At 50.9% G+C, this 24,450-nt stretch overlaps 1 protein-coding gene across 1 annotated transcript in view; it reads right to left on the bottom strand.

Moving 5' to 3' along the window:
- Positions 1-15,047, bottom strand: part of TSPEAR (thrombospondin type laminin G domain and EAR repeats) — an 88,785-nt gene extending 73,738 nt beyond the window's left edge. Inside the window, exon 1 of the mRNA XM_084639334.1 lies at positions 14,767-15,047. Coding sequence (XP_084495460.1) covers positions 14,767-14,860 — 94 coding nt within the window. The 5' untranslated portion in view covers positions 14,861-15,047. The remainder of the gene's footprint in view (positions 1-14,766) is intronic.
- Positions 15,048-24,450: the final 9,403 nt, after the last annotated feature.

Genomic DNA, 24,450 nt, shown 5'->3' with positions numbered 1-24,450 from the left:
TTTGGGTACCAAACCAGAAAAAAAATCTGGTTAATTCAAAACCATTTTTTTAAAAAAAATTCTAATAAAAAATTTGTTCTGAATCAACTGAAATATTTTGGGTTGATTCAAAATGATTTTTGAGTTTTTCATTTCAAATTGGCTTTTTTCAGGTGTTTTTCACCCTTTGTGTGTGTGGGGGGGAGAGTTTTAATTGGCCAAATTTGAATTCAAAACACCTGTTTCAAAATGAAAAGCCCAAACAAGTTGTTTCTAAATGGCCAAAGTGAAATGTGTCGACTTTTTCAAAAAGAAAGTTCATTTTTTTCCCTCAGCCAAAAACCATTTGTTGAATTTGACCCAAATTCACAAATAGTTTGGGAGCACTGAAAAATGCTTTTTGTGACCAGAAAATCAATTCAGCTAAATAAGTAACTAAAACCACCCAGCTGGAATCATCAACAAATGTGGGGGGAAGATGATGGATCAGATGTGGGGAGAGGGGGGTAACAAACAAAACCCCCAAAAGCACAGCTGCCATGCCATGTGCACATGCCTTACCAGAGTCATGGCCTGGACTGACCACTGTCAGCTCCGCCCACCTGCTTCCCCTCCCCCTGGTCTATTTCTAACCCTCAATATTCCGTGTCATTTTGGATGCAGGCTGTGCGCTCCTCTGGGCAGATGTGCCTGTGGTTGCTTTTGGGAGGTGCCTCCCACAAAAGAATCCTGGACAAGCACTCATCACAACACGTGCAGATGGCTCACGCACACCCCACCCTGCTGCATGGAGTCAGCGCTGTAGCATCACTGGTTTGAGATGGCTGGATTCCTCATGAGCGGTGACACCCACTCACTTCTACAGCCCTGGACAGGAATTTGATGCCCTGTATTCTGCAGAGAGTCACAGAGTTCAAGGCCAGAAGGGGCCACCCGATCATAATCTGACCTGTACAGCACAAGCCCCCATGGCCACCCAGCCACAGCGCTTGAAGTGGGGAGAGGGCACAAGGGATTGCAGACCTGGCCAAATACTACTACTACTGATTTCAATTGAGCTAGGGGATTGAGGGGACACTTCAAGCACCATCTTACCACAGCTGCTGCTCCCAGATTCTGAGAGGAGCCCCCAAAGGGTTTTCAGACCACTTTGGGCACTGTTCAGCCACCTGCACGCCAAGCCCAACAACCTGAATTAACACAAAATATTACAGTCCACAGGACACTAGACTATTGTGTGCCAAAGGCAGAGAATGGAGAGACTGTGATGCACCAATGCTTGAGACCCCTGCATTGGCAGGAATGATTCAGTGAGAAATATCCAGATAATCCTGACAAGTGACCCGCACCCACGCACTGCAAAGAAAGGTGAAACGCCCTGAGGTCACTGCCAATCTGACGTGGTGGAAAATTCCTTCCCGACCCCACATGGCAATCAGACATGTGAGCAAGATGCAGCCAGCAAAGCACCAGAGAGAGAATGTCCCGTGCCAGCTCAGAGCCCTGGCCCGCCCTGTCTAGTGTCCCATCTCCAGCCATGGCCATCCCTGATGCTTAGAAGACAACCTCTCCCCTCAAAAAATACATTGGGGGCGGGAGTTTCCTACCTGACCACAAAGGATTAAGAATGCTTTTTAACTCATGGGACTGGTCAATGAAGCAGCGCCAGTTCACTCCGCATTGTAAACAATATCTGTATCCCTCTGCCTGTAAAGCCATCCCGGTTTGGAACCCGGAGTTCAGCTGTGCTTGGAGGGAGAGGAAAAATCACTGCTAATACGTTTCAGATAATGCAACAGATTATCTCCCCCAATGCACTGGGGCCCAGATCAGCCCAGGATCCACTTCAGTCTCTGCTGGCACAGATGTCCGTCCCGATGATAGAGGAGGGGTGTTGATGGAAAGTGGCTTCTCCCTTCCCTCCACTGTGGGACCTGGATGAGAGTCGCCAGGGAAGCTCTGATCTAGCATGTCCTTTCCCATGGATCCCTGGCCATAAATTAATGCTGACCACACCATGCAGAATCCCCAAGAGGGAATGCCGGGCTCAGCTCCACCGCCGAAAAAGGATTGGTGATATCCACGTACAACAGAGCATGGATGGCTGACAAACTGTTTTTGTCATGCACCTTTGAGCACTGCCCCTGCACTCCTCCCACCTTCCATGGGACTCACTCCAACACCCCAAACCTGTGAGATGCTTCCGACAACTGCTTAAAAAAACATTTCTTTCCTTCTTCAGCCCCCTACTCCCGTCCTTCGGATATGGATTTCCTTCCCCTCCCCACCCCAGGGAAACAATGACCCTGCTCTGAGTTGCAGGGCAGTCGCTGCTCAGTCCTGTGCCAGGGACAGGTTAAAGAGCCAGTAGCTCTCAGTCCATCAGGCCAGCTTCCCGCTGAGACATAGCACTTGTTTGCCAGCCCTGCTATGGCCCAGGAGATTGGCCCCTGCAACCCTGGCATTATAACAGCTACTGTAGGGATTTCTCAGTGGTGTTGCATTGGATCTGTGTGCTGCAGACAACATGCTCAATGACTAGGCTAATCAATGACTAGGCCAATCAAGCATGCGGGGTTGGGGGAAGCCGGATTTAGAATAGAATCCTGGCCCTTCTCTTCCAAAACTACTGGTCATTGTCATGTGAGCTAAAAGCCGTCTCCCTTCAATGGGGCTCATATCCTCTCTGCCACTAGGGGGCAACACACACACATCCGACGAAGTGAGCTGTAGCTCATGAAAGTTTATGCTTAAATAAATTGGTTAGTCTCTAAGGTGCCACAAGTCCTCCTTTTCTTTCTAGTATAACACAGTCTTTCAAGTACAGTATGGTACTGAGGTGCCTGGCTTTACATGCCCCCGGGACACAAATAACAGTGTCAGCACAGCTTTCTAAAGACTCCTGGAAGCACAGAACACCCTGGGGAGGAATGCGGCCAGCCCAAACTCCTGCTGGTAAACGCTTTGTACAGCACCACCCCACCCACTGTGTGTCTGGCAGGCAGAGAGATGGGCAGAGGCGATGGGGTGCGGATCCTGATGTAGTTTTAGGCTAGAAATCATCTTTAACCAGAGCCTGCATCTGCATTTGCGGAAGTTCAGGTCTGGATTTACACTATGATTCAGGCTGGAGGCTCAAGCAGCTTTGGGGTTTGGGTGCAGAATCAAGGTCATCAAAGCTTCGGGAGCTGTTCCCACACAAATTCAGTCAAAATGGGGGAAAGTCCTGGGAGCTGCGCCACTCTCATGAAGTTTCAGAGACCCAGAATCCCACAAAGGGCTCTGAACGTTTCTGCATCTGAACTGAGACCAAAGTCGTAGGGGCAGGTTTAGATCTGGGGCTCAGAATCCAGATGGCCCAGGAATTTGAAACAACTTGCTTTGGAAGTTCCAGGTTTTTTGGCTCATCCCTAATTATGCACCACCCACCTGCCCGCACACAGAGCCATAGGACATCGCTGTTAAAGAACTAACATCTACTCAGAGAAGAAAGCAACGCACAGGTGGCCTCAGGGTATCCCCCGGACTGAAAAACTCAATGAGGAGACAGCCTTTGATTGGGCACAGCTGGGAAGTGCAGACATCAGCCTGGCAGACCTAGGCCACCCACAACCTGTCTGCAGCGCTTCAAACCCATGCCAGCAATGCTGAATTATAACCAGTTAAGAGAACCCACCGTTTGATCTCTTCGCAAATACCGTGCTGTGGAGCAACTGCAAAGGAGAAAACTTTGCCCGGGTGCTTCACCTATTAACTGGCATCAGCGTCACGTCAGTCCAATTTTTCTTAATTGCTGTCAGCGTCCCTGACAACATTCTTTGTTTAACAAAAATAGACCAGACCAGAGTGTTTGCACTGGTTGTGCACTTGAGCAAAGATCTGTCTGTTGCACAGAATCTGGTGCACTGATGTTCCTCCCACCCTCAGCTACACTGATGCTTTTAAGGTGAAGATACCTTTCAGCAGAACTGTGCTAGACAGCGAGCTTACCTGGCTTTGGTATCTACTGGCTCCTGCTTGTAGGAGAAGATATTATTTGTATTACTGTAATGCCTAGAAGCCCTCATCATGGCCAAGACCCCTATTGTGCTAGGTGCTGTACAAACTCAGAACAAAGAGACCATCCCGCCCCAAAGAGCTTCGGGAACTCCCAGAATTCAATGAGAGATTCTGCAGGTGTCTGTAGCCAGTGAATATTTTCTACCCGCAATGGGCCAGATTCTGATCCCCTTACTCCTGGGAAGTAGCACCTTGGTCAGAAAGCAGGCTCACTGAACACAACAGAGTATGACGCTACTCCGTGTGAGTAAGGGGATCAGAATTTGGCCCACAGTTTGTATGAGACAAACGACATCCCCTCAGAGGACAGAGGAAATGAAACCCGGCCTGTCGTGTCCCAGAAGCTATGGCAGGGCATTGGGTTTCACCCAGACAATCCCATTGTCCATTTCTGCATCTCCAAGCATTTCCAATGGGCCAGCACCATGGGATCAGAGTGAAATAAAACTCACCAGGCACTCAGAAAACCTAAACCTCATCTGTGGAGCAGCTGGACTGGCTGGCTGGCAGCACTCTGTGGCACCAAGGAGATGACCTTGGTTACCATTCCAGATTCAATTTCTCATCATTCTGGACGCAGCCATTCTTGTTGCTTTGGGGTTTGTTGGCTCCGTGCTATAACCTCTCTTTGAATTGGTTACATTTTAGGGAATGAAATTAACACATTTTTCATACAAATTTGTCCTGGTTTCCATCATTCGGTTAAACAGAGAAATTCCCAGGTCCCTAGTGGAGCACTCAATATTTAGTTGGGTTATGAGTGAACACACTATTTGTTGAATTTCACCTCTTCTTCTGCTTGTAAAAGGTTAGCAAACAAATCACAAAATTTTTGACTGCGTGCATTACACCAAACTCCTTGCTCATTTCTTCCTTGCTGTTTTCCTTATATGAAGAGCTCGTGAACACTCGGTTGGAAATGATCCACATTTGAACTTGGAAAATGGCTGCACGATGGTTAATAACACAAGTCACAGGCTATTATTTCTGCCTCCTAATTTATGTAACGAACCACCAAATGTACAATTCAAACAAATTATAATTCAAAATTTCCTTTTAGCCAAATGGATGCTTTCAAGCTTAGCATTTGCTTTTAGCCGCTATTTATGCTAAGCCTTGACTGCTTAGATGTTCATGGCAAGCCAGCTGCAAAGGGTCATGAACAAGGCTGAAACTGAATTTGTGTTTGAATTCAAATCAATGATCGTGGGAAAGTCCTCCCCCCAATTTACTCAGCTCTACCTTGCTACCATCAAATTCCAGCCCTCCCCCACAGCCTCTGGTCTGAGGGGGTCACCAGTTAGGAAGACCACCTGGTACACTTTTCTTCCAGAGAACAATGGCTGTCTCTCTACAGGTAGGCCTGTGTTGCAGTCACATGGTATGATGCAGCTGGAGTAGACCTACCTGAGCGAGCTCACATCTGGCTAGCAGCGCTGTGAGCTAGCCCCAGGGGGTTAGCCTGCACTGAAGCCCAGAGCTAGCTAGCTGTTTATGCCGGCTGCAGTCACACCTCTGGCAGCAGGGCAGGTACACCCTCAGAAATACATTCCAGCTCAACCAACATTGTGGGCTCCATGCAATAATCACTGGGTGACACTCTGTGGCCTGTGTTACACAGGCAGCCAGACTACATGAGCAGATGGTCCCTTCTGACCTTAACGTCTGTGTAACTATGAATCGGTGCTAAGGGCTGGATCCTCCACTGCCTTGCAGCTTGTTTAGTCATTGAGACTCGGACAAGTAAAACACTGTCCGATCAGAATTTTCTACCACCCTGGAGGTAGCATTTTGTGACCCATGCACTGACGATGGGTAGCTTACATCACTACTGAACATGACCCAGAGACTTCAGCGGGACCTGTAGCCTCTTACAACAGATCTGGATTTGCTCCGTTTCCTTGGGGAACCCATGTACCTTTGCAGAACAAGTAGGAAAGAGGCGCCATGTGAAATGACTCTGCAGTAGGGTTGCCAACTTTGCAATATTTAGAGACCGTAACACTCCAGCAGGAGTGCCGGAACCTCCCCCACCTGCCTCTTCCCCGCAAGGCCCTGCCCCACCTCTTCCCGAGGCCCCGCTTCTGCCTCCAAGGCCCCACCCCCATTCACTTCTCTTTCCCATCACTCACTGCTCTTGCCCCACTTCCCCCCCCCACCTACACAGGTTGGGAGGGACTTGCCTGTGGACAGGGCCATCCCTAGCTATTCTGGAGCCCTACGCAGCCCCTCCTCGGTGGGTGGGGGGGGAATGGGACAGGCCTTCGCAGGGGGTTAGCGGGGCTCGGTCCTGCAATGACCTAACTCAGGGGTTCTCAAACTTCATTGCACCACAACCCCCTTCTGACAACAAAAATTACTGCATGACCCCAGGACGGGGGACAGAGACTTGAGCCCACCCGATTCCTGGCATCCCGGGGGGAGGCGCGGGGGGATGTCAAAGCCCAGGGGTTTCAGCACCAGCCAGGGGGCCTGTAGTTTCAACAGACAGTGGGGCTCGGGCTAAGTCAGCCCTGGCAACCCCATTAAAATGGGGTCAGGACCCACTTTGGGGTCCTGACCCACAGTTTGAGAACCGCTGACCTAACTTAACTCCTGTTGAAGTCAATAGTAAGATGCCTACTGACTTCAATAGGAGCAGAGCTAGGCCAATACTGAAGATCCCAGCCGAATGCATGCACCAACTCTGTACACGTATCTGAGGTATGACAGGCCTGCCGACCGGGGGGGAGGGGAGGAGCAGGGGCAATTGCCCAGGGGCCCATGTGATTTAAAAGGGCCTGGGGGCCCCCGGCCACCACCAGCAGCGTAGCTGGGTGAAGGCAGGCTTCCTGCCAGCCCTCGCTCGGCGCCACTTCCGGAAGTGGCCAGCACGTCCCTGAAGCCCCTGGGGAGGGGGTCTCCGTGCACTGCCCCCACCCTGAGTGCCAACTCCGTAGCTCCTGTTGGCCGGGAACTGCAGCCAATGGGAGCTGTGGGGGTGGTGCCTGTGGGCAGCGGCACGCAGAGAGTCCCTGGGCCCCCCACCTGGGAGCCAATGCCAGAGGGATGTGCGAGTTGCTTTTGGGAGCCACCCAAGGTAAGCGCTGACCCCCTGCCCCTCTCCTGCACCCCAACCCTCTGCCCCATCCCAGAGCCTGCACCCCGCACCCAAACTCCCTCCCAGAGCCAGACCCCTCACCCCCTCCCACACCCAAATTCCCTCCTAGAGCCTGCACCCCACTCCCCAACCCCCTGCCCCAGCCCGGTGAAAGTGAGTGAGGGTGGGGGAGAGTGAGCAACAGAGGGAGGGGGGATGGAGTGAGCAGGGGGCGTGGTCTCAGGGAAGGGGTGGGACAAGGGTCTCCGGGTTTTTGCAATTAGATAGTTGGTAACCCTACCGGGCGGGCATGCAGAAGCCCTGGCCGGGCCGGAAGAGCGCACCCGGCAGCTCGCTGGGCACCAGCCAGCACAGGCGCAGCACTGCCCAAATGTCAGGTGGACTGCGTCCACGCAGACGCAGCTTGTGCAGGTGTGGGGGCCCATTGACTATCCTGCCCTGGGGCCCGGACTTGCTGTTGGAGGCAGCCATGGGCTGTAATGTTCTCCTGTGGCTGGCAACTCTCAGCAGAGGTTGATCTTATTTGGCTCATGTGGGAGACATCTATACCTCTGAAACTGAAGAACTAGAGGCCTAGGACTGGGTTTTCAGCTCTGTATGGATTTACAGAGCCATTGGCTGTTAGCAGCCCATGGATTCTTTCCCTAATCACAGCTGTCTTGTGCAGATGAATCATCCAAAATTCATTTCCCACAGGGCTACGCATCTGGAATGAGGAGTTTCATAAGTTGTATTAATGGGAGCTGTTCTTGCACCCAAGCTCTCCATAGCTTGCAGTCAGATTTTAATACAATGGAGAGCCACCATCCCTCCAAGTTGATCTTCAGTTAAAACCAAAGACAAGGATTTGTGTTTTGGTTCAGCTCCCACATTACAGGCACTGTTAATGATTAAAACACAGCTGGTGATTACACACAACCTCATTAATGATTAGAGCAGCAGCTGGGGTGGTTTAGAGCAGTTTGGCCAGCTTATAGATCTTGAAATCTGGCTGCTTTCATGTCTTGGAATCTGGTGAGCTACCTCTTACCTTTGGCAAAAAGGAACGCTATTCTTGGGTGGAAGCACTGCACAGACAAGAAAAAAAAGTCTGAATGCTCTTACAAGAAAATAGGTGCATTTCAATGCGTAAGAGATTGGCTGAATGTGTTATTGCATTTAGAGCCAGGCTTGCCAGTGCAGACAGCAAATATTGCCTGCACTCAAACCAGTCTGGTCATTTTTGTGAGACAAGGTGGGTGAACTAATGTCTTTTACTGGACATTTTTGTCTTTCTCACCAGCAGAAGTTTGGTCCAATAAAAGATATGACCTCACCCACCTTGTCTCTCTACGATGTCTGACACAGCTACCCCTACACTGCATACAGCCATGGTCATTTCTGTGACTAGAACAGAACTACAAGTCACTGAAAGAGGCTGCCTTATTTGTATTACAGTGACCCCTCGTTGCCTCAGTCCTGGCTCAGGGCCCCATTGTGCTAGGCACTGCACAAAACACCTAACAGCGAGATTGTCCCTACCCTAAAGAGCTGACAATCGAAGTACCAATTTATTTGAGCATAAGTTTTCGTGATGAAGTGAGCTGTAGCTCACGAAAGCTTATGCTCAAATAAATTGGTTAGTCTCTAAGGTGCCACAAGTACTCCTTTTCTTTTTGCGAATACAGACTAACATGGCTGTTACTCTGAAACCTGACAATCGAAGTGTTAGAGTTGCCCAGAAAACAGAATTTCTGTCCCAGGGGAAATTCAGAAATTCCCAAAATGGTTTTTGGTCCAAATCAGGAAGAAAAGTTGAAATTTAGAAATTTTCCCGAATGGAAATCCCAAAACATGTTTATCTGGAAAAATTAAAATGACCTTATTGAAAGGTTTCATTTTTATAATATTAAATATTTTACACACAAAATAATTGCATGAAAAGAATATTTGTAAGGTTGCAAAGTCAAGTACTCAACAGTTAGGAAATGCCAGAATTAATGTTGTCTGTGCAACCTAAATGTACCTCCCTTGTGTGTGTGCGCATTATGATATGGTCTTTAATGACATGATCACATAGTATTTTTTTCCACAGGACACCTGCCTCATTCAGTGCACGGGATGGATGGTGCTCACTTAATGAGCAGCCCTGGAATATTTTGTATTCTCCTCATTCAGGGTGTGACCCCAGAATTTATTTATTGCGAACTATTCAAACCGTTCTCTAAAGGCAGAATTATTAATCTCCCCCGGTCTTTTCCATGGCCCTCATCACTATAGTATCCAAGTGCTTCATAGCTTATTATAACAACAGCCCTGTGAAATGATGGGTGTGGTATTATCCCCAGTTTACAGCTGAGAAACTGAGGCACAGAGTGCTGAAAGTCAAGAGTTTCCACTAATTTTGGGGGCTCAATTTGAGACACCTAGGATATCTGTGGCAGAGGCCGGGATAGAATCCAGTTCTCCAGGGCAGCATTCAACTGCCTGAACCATGAGACCCTCCTTTCTCTACCTGCAAACCCCTCCTCGTTCTTTAATCACCTTTCAACCTCTGCAACAAATGAGACAGGGCCTACAGACAAAAGCCTCATTCACTACACAGGTTTCAGAGTAGCAGCTGTGTTAGTCTGTATCCGCAAAAAGAACAGGAGTACTTGTGGCACCTTAGAGACTAACAAATGTATTCATCTCCAGAGCAACTTCGTCCTGTGCCCTGAATGAGGTAGGGGTCCTGTGGGAAAAATAGAAGGTGATCATGTATTTAAAAACTGTCTCATAATGCATACACCAAATTCCATCTTGTGGCATTGTATTGACACCCACATGATTAATCAGCAGGGTTGGAACTGTTAGATCCACTGCACAGAGCTCTGCCGCTCAAGCTAACAGAGTACCTGAGAGATGTAGTAGGTTGTTATCCTCTGTGTGGACCAGCACTAAAGGGGAACAAAACATGCACTTTGCCATCTGGGTGCCAGTAGGTTTCATAGCCAGTCTGAGTTCATAGGCATCTGAGGTTCCATTTCATGCTCTAGAGGGGAGTGTGCTCTAGTAGTCACAGACTCTTCTGCCCATTTTCCCCTTCTGCCCTGGCCCAATCCAGCTCTTCCCCACCACTGGCTCCTTCTTTCAGTCCCATTCTCCTTGCTTACCCAGGACCAGTCCCCACTCTCAGGCTTCACATCCCAATCCCATTCCCCTTGCCCTGCCAATCCCAGTTCCCTGCTCACAACTTTTGGCCTGATCAGTCTTTCCCCTCCCCCACCACTGGCTCCCAGTCCCAGACTCCCTCCTTGGGCTCCTCATCCAATCTCAGCCTCCCAACACCATCCCTTCCCTGGCTTTTGGCCCAGCCAGTCCCATTCCTCTCCCGCCCCCACCCCCACCTCCTTTGTCAAATGCCAATTTGCCAGAACAATCTTTTGGCAGGAATGCACCAGTCTCAGTCTGGACTAAATTTGCGTCAGGTCCAGGGAGGAATGTATGGCCAGAGAAAGCCAGTCACTGTCCCTAGACCAGCCAGCATCCAGGGGACTAGGTCGGGCACCTGGGATATGAAGGAGCAAGGTTCAAGGGCCTGGTCGGAATCAGGCAGCGCTGGCTCTTGTACCTGGGTCCCGCACAGCCTGAATCACAGGAAGCTCTGCTCGCACGTCCATCCTGACAAAGAACAAGGCAAGACCCGAAACCGCAGGAACGTTCACGGGCCAGGAAGCCCAGTTCCCAGCCCGCCTTGAGCACCCCAGAGCTGCCTCAAACCACCATGAGACAGACCAAGAGGAGAGCCGGCTACGCGTTTCTGATGGTATATCTAGGAAACCCCATTTCCTTTGCGCACCAATTCACCCTTTATGCTCTGTCCCTCCTCTCCCTTCCCCCAGTCGGGGCATTTCAGACCAAAAACACAACACAAGCTGGGTGCAGAACCGGCCTCCCAGAAGGGCACCACCAGCACCAAGCCCAGCCCTTGGGGTGCCAGCTCCCAGCCCTGCTCCTGCCTCTGCAAGCAGTGTCCCGTGCCTCCCACAGGCATCATTCCAGCTCACTGCTCTGAGCGCCACCCCACAGTGCTCCCATGCCCTTCCCTTGGCCTGGGCACTGGCCCCAGCTGCAGGGCAGGTCCTGCAGGCAGGGGTACCACCCTGTGCTGGGGTTCTCCGCTCACTGGTCACAGCGCTAAGGTGTGTGGGCATGGCTAGACCTCCTCCCCTGGTTGAGATGCACATCTGCCTCCATGGGCCATCAAACCCCCTGAGAGCCGAGTGACGTAACATTGGCCTAAAAATGGTCTCCTCCCAGCCTCCTCCCCATCTCTGCCCCTCCCGCCCATCAGGGTCTCCTCCCCATATGCAGAAGTAGAGCTGTGGAGAAGGTTCTGTGAATGGGATCCCCCAGCAGCTCTCCCCGCATCCTAGGGGCAGCACTAGAATGGCACCCAGTGCACAGCAAGCTCACAAGATGGCGCTCCAAATCGCAGCACTGCCAGCCTGCCCCAGCACCGCAACCTCTTCAGCTGGAAACATCCACCCTGCAATTTTGCAATACAAATTAGGTCGTGTTACCCATTCCCTGCAAGGACGCTGGTGCTGTCTGGGCAAGGCCTGGGTATTGAGGGCTGCTTTCCTTACCCTTCCATTCTTAGTGTTTTCATTTAGGCCTTGTGTTAAGCATGTCATGAATCCGCTCAGATAGTGCACTGTGAATGCAGCCGCCACTCCTTGCTTTAGCTGCCGGAGCAGCAGGGATAGAACTGACTCCAATTCCAAGATGATCATGAAGCGAGAGCATGCGCCCAGCCCTGAGCAGCAGGAATGGAGCCTAACCCTGGCTCTGACACTGATTTCTCTGTGACCTTGGGCAAAACACGTAATCTCTGCCTCAATATCCCCAGCTGTGAAGTGAGGATAATAGCACCTACTTAGGAACCTCCCAGAGCTGTTGGAAGGGGTGTTCGGTGCCTGCAAAGCACTTAAAGATAATAAACGCTCTGCACTGTTATTACACACAGCAGGCTCAGACTTGTGGGCTCACCATGAGCCCTGACTCTCCCCTGGCAGAGATGACTAACTCCAGCAGTGCCACAGCAAAGGATTCCAGGGACAGCCTGTCCAGAAAGGGATTCAAACCTCTTCCCGGTGTGTGGACCTGAACCAGCGCATATGGGCTCAATGGCATGGACCTGCCATGGGCACACAGCCCAGGCCCTGCTTCATACAGGACCTACACAATGCATGGCAGATCAGGATCTACTCTGGCATTTACAAGGGGTGTTGCCACTAAACCTTTGGGCTCAGCAGTGTCTTGCAGGTCTGTACACAGTCTGAAGAGTGAGTGCTATCTGCCAGGGCTACTCTCACCTAACGTAACCGCAAGACACAATCTGGTGCTGCCCCTCCCTCCAGACCCCCAGCACCCCAATGTCAGCCTTGCTGAACCCGACACTGTAAACACAGCACGCACGTGAAGCAAGGAGGCAATGGGGTTTCGGGCTGAGGAGCTGGCAGACCCCGGCTGTGGGACAGGGACAGGCAGACATCATCACCTGCACCTGCCCTGCTGCCCTACACCCAGCTTGGGGGCACTGCTGGGGCCTGGCTGGATGGGGACACATCACTAAGCGGCCCCACTAGTTAATCAGCTGTGGCTGCCGTGCAGCAGAAATGCTCAGCCTTCCCTTTCCCACTGGCTCCCCATGGCAGGTCTCCTGCCAGAGGGGCTAGGGACCACCCTGAGCACACAGCACTGTCAGTCCTGCTCCCACCCCACTTCCATCCTCCATCATCATGGCCAATCCCCATCACCCACTGGCCTCCTTGTGCCCCCGTTCCACTCAGCAATCTTCCCTTTCCCCAGCTCCCAGCCATAGGCCCCGTCTCTGCTCCATCACCGTGCTGGTTCAGATCCCACTCCCCACACTCCATCCCTCTGCCCCCCAGCAGCATCCAGCCAGAGTCCCCATCCCACCCTGCACCCCCCTCCACACACTCCTCACAACCTGCCCGAGTCCTGATTCCCCCCGAGCTGTATTTCCCTGCAGCTCTCCTCCCGCACATGGGCAGCCCCTTGCCCCTTGTCCCTGCCACACTGTATTCACGGGTTTCTGCAAGCAGAGGATGCCACTGGAAGCAGGAGAACAACGTGGCAGCCCCATAAGGGCCACTCCTCCTCCTCCTCTAACATGTGCTATATATTGCCCACTCTTCCCCCCTTCCATGCCCCCATCCAGCCTGCCCACTCCCAGCTGCCACAGCCCTACCAGGAACTCCATCTTTGTCAGCTATCACCTTGCAGCACGGGACTCCGGAGTCCCTGGGGAGATTTGCTGATGGGAGGAACTGGAACTAGCCTCTACTGGAAAGATGGGCAAAGGGCTAGAGCCTAGGGAGACCCAGCTTTCATTCTCGCCTCAGCCACGGACTTCCCGGGTGACCTTGCCAAGTGATATCATCCGCCCTGTGTTGTGGTTCCCTGCCTACTAAATGGGGACCAAACACCCCACACACATACCCTCCCAGGAGGCAGGGTCTGCAAGGATCAAGTCCCATTAATGATGGCGATGCTCAGAGGCCAGATGAGCACCCAGGTCAGTTGCTATGATGACAGTTCAGGATGGAGGACATTTGGGCTGGGTTCTGAAATGGCTCTAGCTGGCCCAAACAAAGCCCTAGTCACCATCAATAGCCCTACTCTCCTTTTACACCAGCAAATCCAGGAGGCTGGCAGTTGCCTCAGTCCTTTGCTTACAACCCTCACATACTCTCCTACAGCAATATAGGCCATGGCAATAACAGCCTATCCTGGCAGATTAAATCCGTGTAATTATTGGCCACATCTTCTGCAGCCCCCAGCCAACGGCAGCTGTAATACTCCAGGCCTGGATTGCCTGATTTCCTCCCTTATTTTTAGCTGAGGTCATTGGATGAATGGCAGGGCACATGCTATTCATCACAATACTTGGTATGGTGCCAAAGCCAGCTCGTTAGCAGATAAATCAGGTCATCTTTAATAAATTGCAGAGCCAAAAGCCCACAAGCAGACCCAGCAGTTCACTTAGCTCTGGCTCAGTCAGATGCCCCACCAGCTTTTACAAATTTCCACCCACAGGTTACAGCATGGGGATTTGTTTCTGCAAAAACTGCAAGAGCCATTGACTTGAGGTTCCGATCGTTGTGACTGGAAGCCAAACTAAAGCAGAGCAAACCGTCCAGAGAAGGCAGCACAAGATCCTCGAGGGAGAAGGAAACAAACACAGCTGTGCTTCTGAGCACGGATTAGGACACTTCGCTGGATCAAGTTCCCGGGCAAACAGGACTCATGGCAGACCCAAAATATCCGGCATGTCCGCCAGCTTCATTCGGCCCTAAGTCAGAGTCAGCACTGAAGGGTGAGCGCCGGAGGATATTGTCAATGGCAGAGCCATGCTGGGTGTAGTTCCACATCAGGGTCCCTGGACTGCAGCTGTGGCTCTTCCAGAGGAGGGATGTTTGACACGTTTGTGATGATCTCCCAGATTTGGAAGGGCAGCGTTGAGCGCAGAGGTTGGATTGCAAGCTCCTCCACACCCAGCTCCCCACCCCCACCAGCAAGATGGCCAATGATTGCTTATCAAACAACTTGTACTAACTCCCAAGACAAGCTGCTCCTACCTGTGCAATGTCGCCATGACGTCCCTCCGCTGGCCAGGTAGCTGGTGAACCCCGAGTGCAGGAGCACAGCCCAGACCACCAGCAAAGCAGACATCAGGGGGCCTTCTTCACTGGCTCCATGCACAAGAACACTCCTGCCCTCCTGTCTTCAGACCCCGGGCAGGTGGTACTCTGCTCAGGAATCCACTCCGATTTCTCATAGCCAGCTCACATGACAACCACTTCTGGAGACCTCCTCATCCTGGATGTAATCACCCTCCCTCCTTTCCCCCACCCCCGTCCCCCTGAGCACTTCCAGGAGCAGGACTCTGCCAAGGCTTTCACTGTAGGAGCCTCACAGCTTCAACTGCTCCTCTGAGAGCTGGTCACGCAGCCTGCCCTTCCGCTTTGCTTCTCCTCCCGGCCACACGTGCCGGCTGATCCCTGTCTCCGCCTGGCCTCTTAGCTGGCATTAGGTAGAGGAAAGGTTTCCAGAAGGAAGCACAAAAATCAGCACAGAGGTGGGAGGCTCAGAAAAGAGGAAGCGTAGGAACTGCCTGTGTCAGCTGGCACATGTGGCCGGTGAGCCTCGGAGAGGCCAGTGCCCTAGCCCGAAGGAGACTTTCCCCCAGCAGCCACAAAAGCAACTCTAGCTGGAGCCTGCCTTTGCAGACATTTAAAGGAGAAGTCAGTTGTCAAGAGGAGGAGTCCCACCGCCTTGGAGAGCTTTGTATCTTTTGCCCAGCCCTCTTGAGATTGTTTCTTTTTGTTTGTTTTCAGCTGGGGGTGGTAGGAATCTTCGGTAGAGGAATTTCCCTCTCCAGAGGGATCAGAGAGGGAATCAAATGGGAACAAGGCAAAGAAACGGCTTTGTGCACCTGAGTGCTTTAGTGTCTACGCTGCCGCTAGCTTGCAGTTAGCACACAAGGGAGTGGGTGGGGTGGGTGTGAGCCCATCTATTTAATTACACCCCTCTTTTGTGCAGAAAGGTTTTATTTTAATGATTCCTGGCAAGGCGGTGCTGCACAGCTGCTGCTGGGATCCCCTTTGAATATTATTATGGCTCAAGGAAATAACTGCCTGCCTAAATGCCAGACAGCAAAACCTGATCTGCTAGAAGGGAAGCACTTGAAGAAAGAACTGCTCAAGAGTGTCGCTTTAGAAACCCTGGAGGTAAAAATATTCAAACAGACTGAGCAATGGAAAATCTCCCCCAATGCAGCAAGCTTCATTTGGTGTCTATAGCCACACAAAAAAAGAAAAAGAAAAAGAAAAAAGGGACTCCTATTCTTAGGACAATGCAATTAGCATCCTCCCAGTTCCCCTACAAGACAAGTTACAAAATGGAAAACTGCTGTCCAGGAAGAACTGCCAAGAAGTTTCAGTTAAAACTTGGGTTTGATTTGTTTTTTAAAGAACTCAAGATGACAACTTAACGATGGGCTTCTTTGTGGGGCCTAATCTGGCCAAGCGCTGTGCGTGAGGGGACAGACCCCCCAATGGGGCACTCAGGCAGAGTCGGGCCCACAGAGGGACTTAATGCTGATTTTAATGCAACTCAGCTGACACTTCCTCCTTTTTCTTTGTTCTTGCCATTTAAAGTTCTTTGTATCATTCAACTCGCATTTGTCTTTTTAATTACATGAACATAAAAGATTAAATATAGACCCTGGCATAGTGCTTGGCAGCAGGAAATCTCAAAGTGCTTTACAAAGGAGGTCAGCAGTGTTAGCTACATTTTACAGGTGGGGAAACTGAGGCACAGAAGGGGAAGTGACTTGCCCAAGGTCACCCAGCAGGCCAGTGGCAGAGCCAGATCTAAAACCCAAGTCTCCTGAGTCCCCATTAAGCGCTCTGTCCACTAGACCATACTGCCGCAAGCCAATAGCATCAAAGACAGGTACCTAAAGTTAGGTGTCACAAACACACACAGGCACTCTCATTCGGCCTTATTCCTATTTACACTAAGGCTGCTCACTGAGTGTAAGTGTAATTTACTCATTTTAAGGCCCTTTCCTACTGCCAGCAAGGGGCCTTAGTATAAATGAGAATCTGGCCAAGTGAGTTCAGTGGGGCTACTCATGTGTGTGAAGTTAAGCATGTAAGTGTTTGTAGGATCAGGGCCTTAATCCTTCGGTAGCTCTTACATGGACTGATTTTCAGGCGTGTCAGCATGTAGCATCTTCCACTGAAGCCACAGGCTGGTTTAGGCTGTTGCTGATGATTTTCCATACAGACATAGATCAGCCAAATCTACATATTTGTCCACCTGAAGCCTGTGCCAGCCGCTTGGGTCACTTAACACCTGCATTCAAATACAATCAACAACAAATGAACAGTGACATTATCCTTGTTAGTCCGACAGTGAGATTGGAGGAAGCAAGTTCTCAGAGGCTGGATCAGAGCTGGGCTCCTGTCTCGGACCGTGATTAGCACTTCAGAGGAAGTGGCAAGAACCCCCACTGACCAATTATGGCGTGACCAGTCCTCCTTCCCCCCTTCTGCAGATCTTGGTGTATCCTGGCCTCATTTTTTTAAAACCCTGTCTAATGTAACTATAGACATCCCCTCATCCATATAAACGGATGATTCTTTTTCTTGAGTCCTGCTTAGCTCTTCAGATCTTGTGGCAATTAGTTCCCCAGGCTTCTTATGTCGGGAAAAGTATTTCCTTTTATCTACCATGCAGTTTGACCGAGCGTTTCTTTCTCCAGGCATCTCTGCAAAGGCCTGGAGAGATTGGGGGAGTTCGGCCACGTGTAATTGCCAGACTGACCCAATTTATACTAGCTGGATAAGAGCACTCACAGGTGGATCCTTCTGTGTATAAAATAGGCTAGGAAGTATGTTTCCTCATTCATATTTAAGGCTGATGGCAGTCCATGGCACAGGAAATTCAACCTAGCCCACACAATACTTGCATTTTTCTGAGAAAACAGCTGATATTTGTCAAGGCTGCTGAAATCTCTGAATTTGCCTCAGACAGCTCTAAGGTAAACTATGCAAGGCCCTCATACCATGTTCATGCATTTGCAAGGCTTGTGACAGGAGGCAGCTCTGCAACCAGTGGTAAATTATTAATCCCTTTGGCATTCTGGATGCCCCACGATTAGTCAGGAGGAAATGCTTTACATGTATCAGTGTGGCTTGGGATTACAAACCCTGGCCTTCAGAGACAGGGGCATAGTACAGGAGCAGAGGGCTCAGGTACACTTGAGTTTCGTTCCACTAAGTTGCAAAGTTGGTCACTGTGGTATGGGAGAGACTCTCCAAATTCCCTTTAGGTGAGGTGACCATGCACTAAGCTGGGAAGGTTCCAGCCTCACCTCTCAGCTGTTTATATTTCAGTTTTCAGAGTAGCAGCCGTGTTAGTCTGTATCCGTAAAAAGAAAAGGAGGACTTGTGGCACCTTAGAGACTAACCAATTTATTTGAGCATGAGCTTTCGTGAGCTACAGCTCACTTCATCGGATGCATACAGTGGAAAATATAGTGGGGAGATTTTATATACACAGAAAGAAAAGGAGTACTTCCTCAGATGCATCTGAGGAAGTGAGCTGTAGCTCACAGAAGCTCATGCTCTAATAAATTGGTTAGTCTCTAAGGTGCCACAAGTACTCCTTTTCTTTTTGCGAATACAGACTAACACGGCTGTTACTCTGAAACCTATATACACAGAGAACATGAAACAATGGGTGTTACCATACAGACTGTAACAAGAGTGATCAGGTAAGGTGAGCTATTACCAGCGGCCGGGGGGGGGGGGGGGGGACCTTTTGTAGTGATAATCAAGGTGGCCCATTTCCAGCAGTTGACAAGAACAGTAGGAGGGGAAATAAACAAGGGGAAATAGCTTTACTTTGTGTAATGACCCATCCACTCCCAGTCTCTATTCAAGCCTAAGTTAATTGTATCCAGTTTGCAAATTAATTCCAATTCAGCAATCTCTTCTTGGAGTCAGTTTTTTTGTTGAAGAATTGCCACTTTTAGGTCTGTAATCGAGCGACCAAAGAGATTGAAGTGTTCTCTGACTGGTTTTTGAATGTTATAATTCTTGACGTCTGATTTGTATCCATTTATTCTTTTACGTAGAGACTGTCCAGTTTGGCCAATGTACATGGCAGAGGGGCATTTCTGGCACATGATGGCATATATCACATTGGTAGATGTGCAGGTGAACGAGCCTCTGATGGTGTGGCTGATGTGATTAGGCCCTATGACAGTGTCCCCTGAATAGATATGTGGACACAGTTGGCAACAGGCTTTGTTGCCAGGATAACACAGGACAACTGGGTTAGTGTTTTTGTTGTGTGGTGTGTGGTTGCTGGTGAGTATTTGCTTCAGGTTGGGGGGCTGTCTGTAAGCAAGGACTGGCCTGTCTCCCAAGATCTGTGAGAGTGATGGGTTGTCCTTCAGGATAGGTTGTAGATCCTTGTTGATGCGTTGGAGAGGTTTTAGTTGGGGGCTTCACCTTCAGACAGCTGTAGCTCACGAAAGCTTATGCTCTAATATATTTGTTAGTCTCTAAGGTGCCACAAGTACTCCTTTTCTTTATATTTCAGTGCAATTCCTAGCCCAGATCATTGGTCAAGGCTTCAGACACCTACCCTCCAAGGCAGTCTAACCACAGCTTCCGTTTTATAAATAAGGTAAGAGCAACTGCACGACCTCAGCTGATGCAGAGGTGAAAACAGAACCTGCAACAGGAAAAGCGTAAGTCTCATGCACACCATGCTGAGCATCTGAAATGCCATGTGTCCTGAGCTGCCCTGCCTGCACAGCACATTCCCCTTCAGAGCCAGGATGAAAATGCTGGTCCCCCAACTCCTATTGTTATCTAACAAATAGCTCACAACACTGGCAAAGTGTGTGCCGCTTCCCTCCCTCGCAGCTGGCCCATGTGGATTCTAACACTGGCTGTTTAGCTTGGGTCAATGCTCAGGGGTTGGGAAAGGTGGGCCTGGGGAGGGCTGGCTCCTGGGATGCGTCCCTTGGACAGGGATGGAGGAGCAGCAGGCAGGCTGCTCTCCCTGCAAAAAGCCCACCTCAGACACCCGAACATCCAGCCCTGTCCCCAAACCAGCAACTCACCCCTCCACGCAGTCTCCACATGCACCTGTGCCCTTGCCTGGAACCCCAGAGCCCAGCATCACGTGGCCCTGATTGCCGTCAGCACTGGCCACGGGCTAGTGCCAGGGCCCTGGAGACTGCCCGTCTTTGTCCAGCTGCTGCAGGTTGGTTATTCCACAATTACAGCCAGCTTCTCTGAGTCTCCATCCATCCCGCCAGCTGGGGCTGCTTGACTTATGCTATCCCCTAGTGACCACCCAGGTGTGGTACTGCTGGGATCCTGCAGGCAAGCCCCTCTTCTGCAGAGAACCTCATACCAGGCAAGTCCTGCACGCAGACCATGGCCACCTGTGCAGGCCAATGCTGACAGCTGAGCAGGTCTCTGCTCGAGTGTCCAGCTTCATTTCCTCTCCCTCCCAGATCCAGACTGGCTCCTAGGCCTGGCTGCACAGCACCCGGCAGCACAAAGCCTCCCGCAGAGCGGGGCAGGGGTGCAAGGCAAATGCAGCCTCCCCACCCCCTGAGGGTACAAGAAGGGTGTGGGGTCTAGAGCATTTAGGGCACCTACAGGGGAAGCTTCCCTGGAAGGGCACCCAGGAAGCCCCAGCTGCTCCCTGAAGTAGAACCTCGGGGGAAGGGGGGGGTCAGTCTGAGCACTGCCTACACTGCCATGGGGGATCCATGCTCAGAGATACCGGCCCCCACTGGAGCAGTGATGTGCCATGTGCACCAGCCACATCTGTGTGTATGAAGGGAGCCCTCAGGCCCTGGACTATGATGGGTGTTTTAATGCTCTGATACAGCAATTCATTACCACTGCAAGTACTGCGGCAGTATCTGACAGCCCCAGGTGGGTTCCATCACGCCAGGCGCTGTACGTACCGCGAAGAGCTCACACTCCAAACAGACAAGACAGAACGAGTGCTGTGGGACGAGGATCGTACACGCAAGCAGAGTGAAGAAGGTGATGGCCTGCCAGTGTCACGTAAGTGGCAGGGTTTTTTATGGGGTGGGTAGTAAAAATGTTTCTGCGCTGAGGCAAAGTTCAGGATCTGTCAAGCCTATGTTGCTGGATGGTGGTGATGCAGAAACCTGGACCCTCTTACAGCCAGGCTTGGAGCGGTTAGAGGCCTTCCCTAAGCACTGTGCTCAGGATTTGGTGCTGCCAAAGTGCGAAATGTCAATCTCACAGCCATCTGGCCTTCCTTCAGTCACAAATTACAGTCAAAAGCAGCGCTGCAGCTCTTCAGCTGGACAAAACACCCAGCACACCGTGCTCCCCAGCTCCCCAGCAACACACAAAGGGGTGCATGCTTCGTGCCGCCACAGAGATTCATGGATTTGAGTAACTGGGAACTTCACGACACAATTCCAGGTGCAACACCATAATCCGTGGCCACGGTGGGTGGAACGGTCCTAGGCAGGCTGCAGGTGTTTGATGCGGCTGTAACTGTCTCCTGCTTCCAGCGGAGGAAAGCAATGGGTATGGGAAATCGCTCGTCCCACATGCCAGCTATGGGGGAGGGGTGGCATGCACCCTCCAGGGGCCAAGGGAGCTGATGACTAGCACAGCAGCAGGCTGAGGAAATGCCAAGCTCTGTTTATCAGCATAGCGGGCAATAAAAGAGGCTGTTAAAGGAGCAGTCTGATCTTTGACAGCTTGTCATTATCAAGGAGTCCTGGCCTGGCCTCTGTCATTAGATGTTCCAGTTTTGTTGCCATTGCTAGAAGACAGGCAAACCAAACTGATCATTAAGGGCTTGGCTACACTTGCGAGTTACAGCGCATTAAAAGGAGCCCCGGGCGCACTAGCTCACTACCCGTCCACACTGGAAGGCACATGGAGCGCTCTGACTCCGCAGCTGGCCCGCTCCTGGTACTCCACCTCAGCGAGTGGAATAACATTTGGTGCGCCCCGCTGGAGCGCCACGGCACCATTGTGGATGCCCTGGTCTGTTAGTGCGCTCTGATCGGCCTCCAGAGTTGTCCCACAGTGCCTGTTCTAGCCACTCTGGTCATTACTTTGAATTCTACTGCCCTGCCCTCAGGTGACCAACCGTCAGACCCACCCTTTAAATTCTCTGGGAATTTTGAAAATCCCTTTCCTGTTTGCTCAGCCAGGCGTGGAGTGCTCTCAGCGACTCTTTCCAGGTGACCATGCCTCCACGCGCCAGGTGATCCCCAGCAAGGTGGCAAAGTTTGCAGATGATAATAAACTGCTCAACATAGTTGAGACTAAAGCAGACTGTGAAGACCTTCAAAAAGATCTCACAAAACTAAGTGATTGGGCAACAAAATGGCAAATGAAATGTAATGTGGATAAATGTAAAGTAATGCACATTGGAAAAAATAACCCCAACTGTACATACAATGTGATGGAGGCTAATTTAGCTACAACTAATCAGGAAAAAGATCTTGGAGTCATCATGGATAGTTCTCTGAAGACGTCCATGCAGCGTGCAGCAGTAGTCAAAAAAGCAAACGGGATGTTAGGAATCATTAAAAAAGGGATAGAGAATAAGAGGGAGACTATCTTATTACCCTTATATAAATCCATGGTACGCCCACATCTTGAATACTGCATACAGCTGTGGCCCCCATCTCAAAAAAGATATACTGGCATTAGAAAAGGTTCAGAAAAGGGCAGCTAAAATGATTAGGGGTTTGGAACGGGCCCCATATGAGGCGAGATTAAAGAGGAACGGACTTTTCTGCTTGGAAAAGAGGAGACTAAGGGGGGATATGAGAGAGGTATATAAAATCATGAGTGGTGTGGAGAAAGTGAATAAGGAAAAGTTATTTACTTGTTCCCATAATATAAGAATTAGGGGCCACCAAATGAAATTAATGGGAAGCAGGTTTAAAACAAATAAAAGGAAGTTCTTCACTCAGTACACAGTCAACCTGTGGAACTCCTTGCCTGAGGAGGTTGTGAAGACTAGGACTATAACAAGGTTTAAAAGAGAACTGGATAAATTCATGGAGGTTAAGTCCATTAATGGGTATTAGCTAGGATGGGTAAGGAATGGTGTCCCTAGCCTCTGTTTGTCAGAGGGTGGAGATGGATGGCAGGAGAGAGATCACTAGATCATTACCTGTTAGGTTCACTCCCTCTGGGGCACCTGGCATTGGCCACTGTCAGAAGACAGGATACTGAGCTGGATGGACCTTTGGTCTGACCCAGTATAGCCAATCTTATGTTCTTAATGGCGAGGTGCTGGACCTCATCAGTGTTTGCGGAGAGGAAGCTGTCCAATCTGAGCTGCGCTCCAGCCGTAGGAATTACGATACCTTCGGGCAGATATCAAGGGACATGATGGAAAGGGGCCATGACCTGCACGCACTGCAGTGCAGGGTTAAAGTGGAGGAGCTGCGGAATGCCTACTGCAAAGCCCGCGAGGCAAACAGCCACTCCGGTGCTGCCCCTGCGACCTGCCGTTTCTACAGAGAACTGGACGCGATACTTCAGGGGGACCCCACCTCCACTCCGAGTATCACCGTGGACACTTCAGAGCCCAGTGCAACAAGGCAGGAGGAGGAGGAGCAGCAAAGCAGGAGTGAGGGTGCTGAGGCGGAGGAAGACACCCCAGCATCCCTAGATGCATGCAGCCAGGAGCTGTTCTCAAGCCAGGAGGAAGGTAGCCAGTCACGGTGGTTGGTGCTTGGGGAAGGACAAACACCAGAGGAGGTTCCTGGTAAGCGGCTTTTATTTTGGGAAGGAAGATATTCGGTGTGGGCTCTTGGGGCGAGGAGGGTTAGGGCTGCATGCATGCCTAGATGCGGAATAGGTTGTTGGTGCGCTCTCTCTCACATCATGGTAATTGGCCTCAGCGATCTCTTCAAAGGTCTCATCCAGAACTTGGGCAATGCGCTTGCGCAGGTTTCTCAGGAGACCCGCTCTGTTCCTTGTCCCAGTCAGGCTAACGGCCACGCCATTGTGCCATGTGGCGTGGGGGTACCATTGCTGCACACAGGCAAGCTGCATATGGGCCAAGGTGGAAGCCGAATTCTAGTAGAAGACCCTCCCTTGCTTCCCAGGTCACCCTCAGCAGCGAGATATCTTCTAGGACAAACTCCTGTGGAAAATGTAGGGACGGTGTTCAGTATAGGGGCCCCCTGCAGCTGTTGGCTCTCCCCAAGGCGCAGAAACCCAGAGGGCAGTACAGCCGTGAAACAATCAGTCCCCCTTGACCGTGTGCTGACTCAGCATTTTGGGGCTCCTGTGGGTTATGTGCGCTCGCTTTGGGACGGGCAAATTATGCAATTGTGTAGACTGTGCTTGCCCTCCTTAAGTACGGGGGCATCATTGCTCTGTCTGGTGTGAACAATGCTGCCTCTGTTAAGTGTTGCATTTTTCCTTTACAGATGCAACCTTGAGATCTCAGCCGTCCGTGTTATCACCAGCCAAGAGGCTGTAAAGAACCAGGAAGAGGCCACGTAGAAGCAAAGAGGACATGCTGCATGAAGTCATGCAGTAATCCCTTTATGAAAAATCAAAAAGTGCGGGAGTGGTAGGAGAGTGAAAGGAGGATCCGCCAGCAGATTGCAGATCGCTGGCGCCAAAGCACAGAGCGGCTGATAAGCATCATAGAGCTCCAAGCGGACTCAATCCAGGCGCTCATAGCCATGCAGGCGG

This window comes from Lepidochelys olivacea (assembly GCF_965140295.1).
Source record: "Lepidochelys olivacea isolate rLepOli2 genome assembly, chromosome: 9".
NCBI classification, from domain to species: Eukaryota; Metazoa; Chordata; order Testudines; family Cheloniidae; genus Lepidochelys; species Lepidochelys olivacea.
This window is presented reverse-complemented; position numbering and strand designations above follow the sequence as displayed.